General features: G+C 42.5%; 1 protein-coding gene across 1 annotated transcript; it reads right to left on the reverse strand.

Moving 5' to 3' along the window:
• Positions 1-3,095: 3,095 nt before the first annotated feature.
• Positions 3,096-11,715, reverse strand: LOC114490295 (purine nucleoside phosphorylase). The gene is made up of 6 exons (XM_028504268.2): positions 11,467-11,715; positions 9,114-9,283; positions 7,257-7,360; positions 6,903-7,078; positions 6,601-6,791; positions 3,096-4,968 (listed from the first exon to the last, which is right to left on the reverse strand). Exons 1-6 carry the CDS (start codon positions 11,475-11,477, stop codon positions 4,751-4,753), a joined length of 870 nt encoding a protein of 289 aa, XP_028360069.1. The 5' UTR covers positions 11,478-11,715; the 3' UTR covers positions 3,096-4,750.
• Positions 11,716-12,356: the final 641 nt, after the last annotated feature.

The raw sequence follows: 12,356 nt of genomic DNA on the forward strand, positions 1-12,356 counted from the left end.
AGAGCAGTACACATAGCATGCCAACTTCTGGGTATAGTACTAAGAGGAGAAAAAATAAGAATATGTATTTTTATTTGTTCATACTTATATAAATCCTGGAAGAGCACACAAGAAACTAATGAAAGTGGTTACCAGCAAGGTGAGGCAGAAAGGGCAGATGGAGGACAGGATGAAGGTAAAATTTTTCACTGTATATATTTAATGTTACTTAAATTTTTAATTATGTAGTTATAGCACCTAGTCAAAATTTTAATCTAAATAAACAGAAAAATACTAATTTAACTTGAATATACATTTCCATTTCTAAAAACTTACACTTTGCCTTCACATTTTTTATAACAGAATGTTCTTTAAAACACTACAAAAAACCTCAACCTGATTAAAAATAAATACTTAACACCACCAGTTATGCTATTCTATACAGCTATTTTGGGGTAAAAGTAATTCTACCATAAAAACAAGCCTAGCAGTTAAACTTCATTTCATCAAAATATGACAGTGATTTTCATTTGTCAGTCCTAAGTTTAAAAGCCTTCAATGACTGGCCTTCTTGCCTCAAGAATAAAGTACTTACTCCTCAGCCTGGAGTCAGAGCCCTAAATGATGTAGTCCCTCTCCACCTCACCTCCCACTGTTCCCATTCATGATTCCTTCAGTTTAACCATTTCAATCTGTTAAATGATTAAACATTCCTGAATCCACCTCCACGTAGTGCCCTTTGCCAATCCCCTTCACCTCTCTTCTGGTAGGACCTAACTCAAGTCTCACAATCTTCTTCCCACTCCCCATCCCCCCTGTCGGTTTCCTCCTCTGAATTTCTGTAGCACGAGCCATCACTGACACTTAGTACATGTTACTTTTTACACACTAGTGCATTCTTTTTTCAAAAAGTGAGTCCCTCTTACTCATAGTTTGGTGGTAGAAGTCAATTCTAACCAATGACAATATAACATATGAAAAGACTACAAGTAGGCATAGAAGGCACAACTAACTAAGGCTTGTTTTTCCTTTTTTCATACATATATTCTGTCTCCCATCGAGAGTGCAAGCACTTTGTCTCATTATCAATTTATGGTATGGTTTTAGGGCAATGTTCTATTTAAAGTACTTGATTAATAAACATTATTGATGTTGATAAAAAATGGCCATGATAGGATCAGGGAAGTAAGCCTAACTTAATGGAGTCTGTTTTGACACGTATCCTGGGATTCAGGAAACACAATCCATTTTGCAGACATTCTGCAGGCTCCTCTGGAGAATAGTCTCAATACCAGGTCTTTTCAAGAATCCTTCTTTAGGTCGCCCTCCCAGGCATCTCCCCCTTGACTTTGTGCCTTTTTTCTCCTGGTCACCTAAACTGATACGTTCACTTTGGGCTGGATTATTTGGTATTTGGAAATTGAAGACACTTGATACACAAAAGTGGTGTACCCATACAATGGAATATTATTATTTGGTTATAAAAAGGAAGTACTAATACATGCTACAACTTGGATGAACCTTGAAAACGTTATGCTCAGTGAAAGAAGCCAGTCACAAAAGTCTGTAAGATTCCATATCGTATTCCATTCACATGAAAGTCCAAAATAGTTCCATCTATAAAGGCAGAAAGTACATTAGTGGTTGCTTGGACTAGGGAGATGGGGATGCAGAATGACAGCTAAAAAGTACAAGGTTTCCTTTTCAGGTGATGAAAATGTTCTAAAATTGACTGTGGTGATAGTACTTACCTGTGAATATACCAAAAATTATTGATCTACATACTTTAAAAGGGTGAACTTTATTATATGTGAATCACATCTCAGTAAAGATGTTTTAAAATAGAAATTGAAGGCACTTTGTGTTCATGTTCTCTCTCCCCAACCCATACCCCTCAAACCTAAAATTCTAGTGAATTAACTTTAAATTAATATTACCTAAAATTAAGTGATTACTTGCCTGTAGCTCTACTTTCCTTGTCAGACCTCTTAGTTTGTATTATAAAGGATGCACAATTTTTCTGTTGCTTTAGGGGTATATTTAATGCTCTTACATGAATACAGTAAGATACATTTGAGGTACATATACACCCATAAAGTAGATGATTCCTACTTTTTGTAAGTTAGAACTAAGAAATTAGACTTTCGAATTAGGACACCAAATGTGTAATTTTCTTCTTGAACCTAGTATTCTGTTATAAAATACAACACCCTCTACTAAATATAAGAAGCTAGAAATGCCCTTAAATAATCATTTCTCATATTCTTCAGGTGGCAGCATTCTGTTTCCTGACCTATCCCCCCAAGGCAGATCAGGGGTAAGAACCAAGTGCAGCCCTCCTCTGACCCCCATGTCTGCCATGCCTCAGTAGAGCCCCTCTTGTCCTGTTCATCGCCTGTTGTGACAATGACCCATTAACATGTCTAGCACTTTTTATGGCTCTGTGCTTTTCTCACCCTGGTGTGAAATCCTCTTCCTCCCTTCCACCCTTGAAGACTAAACTCAAAGTTTAAAACTTTCCTTAAACAACCAATCCTTGTAGTACAATATGTATAATCTGTCCATCCTTTGGGATCCCATCACATGTGACAAGTACCTATTTTATACTTAGATTAATAGTTAATGGTTTTACACATGTATCTCCCTTAAGATTGTAAGGCCCTTATAAAAAAGAATGAAATCTTATCATTTGCAACACTGACAGAGGGCATTAGGCTAAGTGAAATGATGCAGAGACAAATACCATGATTTCAGTTTTATTTGGAATCTAAAAAACAAAATAAGCAAACAAAGTGGAAGCAGACACACAGATAAAGAGAATAAATTCATGGTTGTCAGAAGGGAGAGGGGACTGTGTGAAAGAGATGACAAGTATAAATATTGTGATAATTATGTATGATGCCAGGTAGATACTTGTACTTTTAGGGGGATCACTTTATAAATTCTATGGTTATCTGGCCACTGTGCAATACTAATCTGAAACTAATACAAAACCTGAAATACATATATATGTGTGTATATATATATACACACACATACACAAACACACACACACACACATATATATATGAAACCTGAAACTAATATAAAAGTGTTGGATGTTCACTGTAACTGAAAAATAAATTTAAGATTGTTAGGCACTTGAGGAATGACCATTTTTATATTCCTAACATTATCTTAGCTGAGTGTCATGCAGCGATAACTTGATTAGGAAGCAATGCCTATAAGGTGTTTTCCTTAGATAAACAAGTTATGGTTGTATGTGTATTCAAAAGGCCTGACAGTGCTTCCCTCTACACCAGGTCTCCCAGAGACAAATGACAGGTGCTCGCAGAGCACCAAGCTTCGGGTGGGGCTGCAGAGCTGGGGGGAAAGTACAAGCACTGATGAAGAGTGGTAGTAGGGCCACTCCAGGAAGCTTTTTCTTTGTGCTGGGCTCAGCTATGGAGGTCAAATAATCCAAACTGCTTCTTCCATATTATACTAATAATTGAAATGTCACCATTAGAGGCTCATCCAGTACCATTCTTTCTCAAAAGGCACATAGGCCTGAGAGGATGATGTGGTTTCAAACATGCTAGCCAGCTGAATGCATGTTGATAAACACAGAGTGCAGTGAGCCATGAACAAAGGGCCATGGCTGGCTGCTGCATCATGGGGAGGTTCCGACCAAGCAAAAATGGAGAAAGACTAGAGCCCAGAACAGAAGCAATAAGGGGAAAGAAAGTGCTTAAAGAGAAGTTGAATATGAGCCAATGTCACAGGCTGCCTGGGGTTGAAAGAACTCGAATTAGCAGCGAAGAGGCTGGCAGCAGATGAAGGGTTTTTTGCCACTGTGTTGTCAGAATGGAGTTCAGAAGAGTATGACTGCTATTAATTATGAAAGAAGTTAGAGTACTGAAGAAAAGAAAATCAAGAGGAAATATAACTAGGGCTTAACAAGGAAAAGGCAACAATGGAACAGAAGGAACAAAAGTGGAAATCAGTGAACTAGTTCAGATATTCTTGAGTGTGGAAAGGAAAACAATCAGAAGGAAAGGAACAGAGGCAAGACTGGCCCAAGCAAAGTGGCCATTATATACCATGACCCAGCCCTTCCTTATCCTTTTCTAACATCTTTCTCCGTTTTTACCATCTTGTCTTTTCTTTAGCTCTTCCTAACTATACGTACCACACCGTCTCAGTTCTTAGCTACTTGTCTGAGAAGCAGATGGACACAACACATGTGGTCTCACAGGCTTTTCAGCCAATCCTGTCCTGTGCCCTAGCCTTATCCAGTTGCACAAAAATGAGTAATTTCATTTCTCTTTACTCTCAAGGCATAACAGTATTAAAGTCCAAGAGGTATTGGGCTAGTCTCTGTGCGGTCTCCAGTACTTTGGGGGAAAATAGAACTGAGTCCCCAGGAATGTGAGAGCATCATTTCAAAAAGCTGGCAGCAACTATTGCTGTGTGAAGGTCAGTGACCCAAGTCAAGTCCTGAGAACATTCATGGATGTATAGTAGGGCTTGGCTTGGGCTCCAGCTTTTGGGAAATAAAGAAGGGCGGGGGGTGGGGGGTTGTTGCGGAACTGTTTTGAGAAGACAATTGAGCAAAAGAGGACCAGGCACCAGAAGGGTCTTATGAAAGAAGTAGGGGAAGTAAAGGATAGGGATCTTCCTCTTTTCTGCTACTACCAAAGGCTAGAGGCATGTCACCCCAGCAAGGGTCTAAAGTAGGTAGCAGCTACTTGGGTCCCATAAGGTAGAGGCCAGACCACCCCAGGGCTGGTTAATTGGCATGGCCAGGCAGTGGCAGGCTAGCCATAAGACAGAAGACAAACTGTTCCAATTTCTGCGCAGCTTGTTTCCCAGTATTCAGTACTTCCTCATGGTTGGCCTTCTCCCGGCTTTCATAATCCGTGATGACTTTGTTAGTGATGAGGGAGAAGCCAAAGACTCGAAGTCCACAGTGCCTTGCAACTATAACTTCTGGTACCGTGCTCATGCCTAATAGAAAGGAAAACCAGGTGTCACAATCCTCAAATGACTCTTTTTCTCACCCTTTAACCTAATCTCCATCCATTACATCACTGACAATTTAACATCTAAAAAAAACGGAGGTGGAGGGTGTGGGAGGGTGGAGGTAAAGAAGGTAAAGCAGGAATAAATGGTGATGGAAGGAGACTTGACTTGGAGTGATGAACACACAATACAATATACCGATGATGTACTGTAGAATTGTACACTGGAAACCTATAATTGTATTAACCAATGTCACCCCAATGAATTCAATTTTAAAAAAGAATTTACTAGGTAAGTTTCTGTGTCAAGTATTAGAATATCAACATAGCTTTATAAAAAAAAAACCTTACAGATTCTTGAATAGATCTAAAGGATCAGATGATAACTGTGCAATGAGAAGAAAAAGGGGAAGTGGTAAAATATAAAAGTCATTTAAGTAAACATTATCCAGCCATCAATATGGATATGACCAAAGTATTTTACAAGGGAGCTCTTAATCTGGACTGAACTTTGGCTCACAGGTTAACTTGGCCCAACTGACCCAGTTAACCAACTTTAGTAATCTAAAGCAAATCTCTTATTCAGGACTTTGTGAAGACAATAAAAAGATTAGTTGAAAATGATTAACCTGGAATTATGGAATGAGAACTCTATAGGTTAGTGAGTAAGTCTGAATACCTAAATGTTTTTGAAGTTTTGAACTAAATATGGGATGCCTTTGGGTTTATTCTAAGGTTTATTAACTTTTTTAAAAAAATACTTTATTTATTTATTTTTAAAGAGAAGGAAGGGAGGGAGAAAGAGAGGGAGAGAAACCTTGATGTGAGAGATAAACATTAATTGCTGCATGCCCAACTGTGGACCAAATCTGTGACCCAGGCAAGTGCCCTGACCTGGAATTGAACAAGCAACCTTTCGCTTTGCAGGATGATGCCCAACCAACTGTGCCACACCGGTTAGGGCAGGTTTGTTAATTCTTACATTTTATACTTGGCTAATTTTTAACCTTTTCATTTTTTTCTTCTTTTACAAGGTAAACACTATAGTTTCCTCAAATTATCACTTTTGGTTTACCCCACAATATTTCATGTTAATGTTTAATGAGCACTATAGTAAGCATTGTTAAAATTTCCAAAAAACAACCAAGCAGCTAAATTAGTATTGAGCTTAGGTTGTTCTGTATTCCTAAAGAGTAGGGCTTCAGAGGACCTTGCACATTTCTTGTCAATGTTAACATTGCAATACTTTATTTTTGTAACTGTCTGTAGTAATTCTGAAGTCAGTTCTAATGATGTAGATGCATCTTCCAGTCAGAGGTTCAGGAGTGGCTATGATATTTGTTAAAATAATCCTTAGAAACAGTTATCAAATCAAGTTTAGGTCACTAGCATTATAGCTGTTAAAGCCCTTGATGCTGAGTGGGGAGGTCTGATGTTACAACACACCAAACCTCACCACCTTTAATATCTTTCTAGAAGTTACTTTCTAGAAATTCAGTCTTCCTTAAGTCAGATCTTCTCTCAATCCACTCTCAGGTCTATACTCTTTTACTACTTCCCATCTCTATTTTACCAGATCCCTCCCTCTTCAGGACTCTAGCCAAGTACCCCTTCTCACCAACAGCATCAGCACCCAGGTTTTGCAGCATACGGCTCTCTGCCACAGTCTCAAAGCTGGGGCCTGCCAGCATAATGTAGGTGCCTTCCTGTAGCTCTCTCTGCTCCCCCATTTGTTTCCAGGTACAGTGAGCCTTCTGTCTCATCTCCCGGTCGTAGGCATCAGACATGGCAGGAAAACGAACTCCAAATCTAGGGCATAGATTGTATTAGCTCAGATTAATGGAATATAGTGAGCTTTGTCCTTACTTCCAGACAAGTCCTTAAACCTCCCAACTATAAACAAAGGAGCAAAGGAAGTACCTTTCTTCATTGGGACCTATGAGAGGGTTCTGACCGCAGAAACCAGGTAGGTTGATGTGATCACGGATCAGCATGACATCTCCAACCTCAAACTTGGGGTTGAGCCCTCCAGCTGCATTGGTGACCACTAGGGTGTCCACACCCAGAAGGTGGAAAACCCTCACTGGGAATGTCACCTTAGAAGCAGAAGATCAGAAAGTGGTCTTTAAAATTTCACCAATCCACTATGCAGATATGCATGCTAGGAAGGAACCAAAACTCTACCCACTCTATCCGGCCCAAATAGGCAATCAAGTGGGACAGAGTTCTCTACCCGTCCTTCCAGTTCCAACCAGACTTATGCCCCTAATTTACCTTCCAGAGTGGGTAGCCTTCATACATGTGGAACCTGCCCTGCATCATCACACAGGCTCTGCCATTCAGGAACCCAAACACAAGTCGACCAGCATGACCTGGCACTAATACAAAAGAATGAGAAAGCCATACTGTAAGAGACTAAAAGTGAGAAAAAAAAAGTGGGTAATAATGAATGCAATAATTATAGACCACTTTTCAAAAAACTTCCAAAATTTTCAAAATGTGTATTCCTATCTATTACCCTAACTAAACTATATGTATCCTCACTTCTGAAAGGGAGCTCATGGTACATTCTGCTTCCTAAAGAGGCTACTGAGCAAGAGCAAGGGGCTGAGTTTAGACCCATACAAAAGTCTTCTCCATTAGGACCCACAAAACAATCCTGTGGCAATACATGTCCATGATGGAGCACACAGGGGCCTGGGAATGCAAAGATAACTCCCCACACAGATGTAATAACCATTATTACCATTTTCTTTATCTGGCATTTCTCCTCTAATAGACATGGCCGACTTATCCTTTAAGGAATGGATGGTCTGGGAAAGGAACCAAAACCAACAGGAAGAGCTGAGAGATACTCAGATATAGAGTTTATTTATTTTTTTTAACTATTAGTAGTAGAACAGAAGTGGCATTTAGGAAAACTCAAGGAGTACAAAAAATAAGGTGATAAGTTTAAAAAATTAATCTACTTATCATTTAGTGCAAGCGCTGTTATCATGGGATGGCACTAGAATGGGTAGAAGTGGCAGACAAAGCCAATGATCTGCTTGGCACAGGATGGGTAGAAGTGGCAGACAAAGCCAATGATCTGCTTATAACTTAGTACAGTGCCCTTATCACAGAGGGGGGTGGGGGCGGGCGGCCTTAGGGGTGGCAGTTGGAGCCAATGTCAGTCGCTGCTATTTCTCTTACAAAATTTTGCTCTCCATCTCTTTTTAGTATTTCCTTCTCCAAACCCCATCCCCACCTCCCTGCTCTGGTCTCCCAGTCTTGCTTTAAAGGGTTTGAAAAATACCTGAAACATTTGTTAAAAGTCCTAACTCTCCAGGGGAAAGAGGAAGGAAGGTAGAGGTCTAAAAAAGTATTAAACAAGGAAAGTTAATTATCTGAGAAACTAATAAGTAAATCAAATAAGCTAACTTTGCCCTTTACTTGAACTTGCTCCTATTTCACCTGGCCCTTTTCTAAGCCTTAGCTATAGCACTTTCCAGCTGCTATTAGGATGCTGGGAATATTATCCTCAGGTCCCTCAGAGTTCCACTGTGCACAGGGGACATTTGCCCTTTCCCCATCCAAAGGGCAGTGTGTCAGTGTTAGGCTCTGTGTATTCTGGATTATTTGTTTTCATGAACATGGCAGTCTTTGTAGTCATTTGTTGCTATTCACTAGCATGAGCCTTATCCCAGAACTGAAGCTAGCGCAGGGGAGATTACAAATGGCAGGAGGACACAGGACAAGAGAGGCCTGACTTTGTCACAGGAGGTTACAGGCACTGATTTTTCCATTTAAGCTGCAAAGTGATAGGCATGGGATAGGAGTGTGAGTCTGTGGTGACCACGGTGTATGGGGGAGGTGTTGTAGGCCTTAAGGGGCTATGAGTCATTAAAGCATAACAAATATGGCATCACATAGTACCATTGACATACGCATGCCCTATCTATTATGAAATTTCTTTTAGGAGAATTCCATTCTAATGTCAACCTGCTCAGGTGGTTTATTTTCCTCTCTCACAACAGTTGTCTTTAGTTCACTGCTATAGAGGATAATAGGTCTGGGTACAGAAGCATTGTCCTCCCATCAGAATCCCATCACTATCCCTCAGTCCCACTCCTCCTTCCTCCTTGCCAGTACCTGTACTTTGGAGAAAGTTTGGTATCTCACTGTAGTCAAAGCTCTGAGTCTCAGTTAATTTATTAACCAGACCTCCTAAGCCAGAACCACAGATCACCGCCACTTGAGGTCGATGCTTGGTGTGGGACAGAAGCCATTCTGCAGTGTTCTGGTAATCTTCATACGTGAATCTAGGGGAAAAAAAGAAAAATCAAATTGAGTTTTATTCTCACTCCAAGGGCATCATAGACTAATGACCTTTACTATAGAAAGGCTGGCAGGGACACCAAGGTGGCAGGGGACAGAGAAACCAGCCAAAGAGCTGCCCTAGAGCTGAGACTCCTTTTAGAAAAGGCCACACTAAGCTCACCCACCCACCCACTGAAAGTCTGACATGAAATTCATTCCAGAGCCTGACAAAAGTTACTGTTTCACCACCAGCCTCAACTCGTTTTGCTACAATTGTTAGGTTTAATATCTCTCCTTATGACAAAGATTTAGAGAGGAAGGGACCAGAGTCTACAGAAGTACAGCTGAAATAATCAAATCAAGGAGGGTAAGGGGCCCTACCTATCTTATTGGCTCAGTTTGAAAATTAATTAAAACCTTGTTGCTAATAAGCTCCAAAGATCTAGGACCCCATAAATCATGGTTCAGCTACCCTGCTCTTGAATCTTTCTCCCTTGCTATTTTCTTCTCCCTGCCTTCTCCCACCTTCCCTTTTCTTCACCAAAGTTCTTTGCCCTTCAGAGACCTAAGGATAATGGGTAAGACATACACTTACCCAGAACTTATACATCTCACCCACACACATACCAATCAACCTAGACTCTTTCTCACAAGTCCAGTCCAATTCTCACACCCATCTGGAAAGACTAAATACTGGGGGCCTGGGGGGAATTAAACAGAGTTGAACACAACTAACTGAGCCTCTAGAGGAAAATCCTATCCTTCAAATGCAGAGCCTCTGAAACCAAGATGACTGCACTACACCAGGCTACCCTCAGGAAAATAGCTGGATAAGGGATGGGATGAGGACAATAGAGCTGGGACCACAGGACAGTAGAGAAGAGAAGCAATAAAATGGTACAAAGTTCATCAGTTAGCATCCCCCCAATAGCTGCAAAGGAAATGAAAGACGTGTGAAACCCTGGACAGCATATAGGACTTCCTAACTGGCCATCAGTCCCCCAAGAACACCCTGTATCCCTGGTCATCCAAAAGCCAGTGATCCCTAACACTGGAGACTTGCACTAAGATTTCCAGGACCAAAGCAGAGATATGGGTTCTCAAAGGTGTGAGGTGGGTGAAAGGATAAAGTCAGCCCCATTTGCTGCTGTGGCACCATTTGCCTAACCAGCCTATGACCTTGTTAAACATGACGGCCATTTCACTCTTCTGAGTTTATGTCCCCAGGACTGGAAATTACCAGAAAGCAAGAACAACCACTGGCAGAAGATCACTTGGGAAAAAACTGTAGCCTCGCTACAACAGCCCATGGGCCACACAACAACACCTCCCCCCACCCTTTTTAATCCAACTGTAATCCAACAGAAACTCAAAGCCCCCACCCCTCAATGCTGGTGTATCTCTCCACACCACGCCCCTCTCCTTGTTCGGAGAGTCAATAAAAACATTAGTCTCTTAGAGACACTTTCTTCTCTGCGAATTCTTTCACAGCCCATGTCACCGACCACCCCTAACAGTGGGCAGGTTCTGTTGCTCAGTTCACTAAATAAGGATTTCCTTCTCTCCATGGAGACTCCAGCCCCAACTTAATTGGATCTCCAATTTGGAGGGAATAGATGTTAGCGAAGGACAGCAGCTATACCTCCTCCGAAGGAGGAACTCTAGATATGGGCACAAAAGGTACCTTACGGCTTTACCTAGCCTCTACAATGGGAATTCCGTGAAGAACACACAAGGGGTGGAATAACCTCTTCCCTGAGGGGAGGGAGGGTACATGCCTCCCTCTACACTAACACCCTAAAAGCCCGCGCGCGTGCACACACACACACACACACACACACACACACACACACACACAATGGCTCCCTTTCCGAGTAGACTACACTATATACTAACCCGTCCCCTTCCTGCTCTGGTGGCGCCACTACAACTCGATTCCCAGGTGCGCCCCTGGCGGCGGGGGCCGCAGCACTGCTCTGCCGCCTCGTCCCTGGCTCCGAGGTCCGGGCTCCGTGCCAGGCCTCTCCTTCTCTAGGGCACTCGCTACCTCTCCCAGTCACAGTTATCCAAAGTACCAGGTTTCCAGGTCTGAGCCTGAGCCAGGACTGTGGGGAGGGGAAATGGTGAGAGCCATTTCCCCTCCCCACAGTCCTCCGAGGTTCCCCGGGCCTGGCGCCCGCCTCACCGTTTCTCCATGGTCCCGGTGACGCCCTCTCGATGAGCCTCCCCTTCCCCGCAGGGTTCTGCCCCGCAGGACAGAGCTGCCGTCGCAGTTCGGGTCCCCACAGTTAGTGCACTGCAAGCCGGGTGCTGGTTTATATCCCAGGGCCGGGAGTACCAGCCAATGGCAGCCAAGGCACGAGGGCCGGCCCCGTTTCCGTGGTGATAACACCCTGATTCAGTTGTCTGAAACTGTGCTGTAAATCTGAATTTTTTCTGCTCAGTCTTACCCTCCAAGTCCCCGCCTCCATGTGCGTCACCCTTTCTCGCGCCCCACCCACTTCCAGCAATTCATTCCTTGTCCTCAGAGACCGGTTTTCCGGCAAGAAGGAAACCTATGCAGGAGTTAGAGGCTGGAAGCCTGGGAGGAACCTCTCCCGCTACCCGCTGGCGGCCCGCCAACTTTCCTTCCCATCCCGCGCCCCCCCTCGACCCCCGCCCAGGTATCTGCAACCCCATTCCCGTTTGTGTCTGCAGCACGCCTTGAGAGATTTAAAAAGAGAAACATTTAAACCTTAGATCGTGCGACCCCAGAAGAAACACTAAATGAGTATGTCTGAGTTGCTTACTGGGCACAGGAAATTGGGAGGACCCTAGCAACATTGCCGGCCTGGAGGTTATAGGATTTGGGAAAACATATTAGCGGTCTAAATCTAGGACCAGATGGGGAGAAAATGAAAGTTCTAGAAGAAAAAATTCCTGGATCCTGGGCACAAACACAGGGTAGGATGAAATGGGAAAACAGAATCCCTTGATTTCACAATACTAGATGCAAGCAATACCGATAACCAGAGAAGGGTTATGTAATAAAATTATACAATATAACCTCTTTGTGAGAATTTAGCCATTTCCTCT

Source organism: Phyllostomus discolor, chromosome 1 (assembly GCF_004126475.2).
Source record: "Phyllostomus discolor isolate MPI-MPIP mPhyDis1 chromosome 1, mPhyDis1.pri.v3, whole genome shotgun sequence".
In the NCBI taxonomy this organism is placed as follows: Eukaryota; Metazoa; Chordata; class Mammalia; order Chiroptera; family Phyllostomidae; genus Phyllostomus; species Phyllostomus discolor.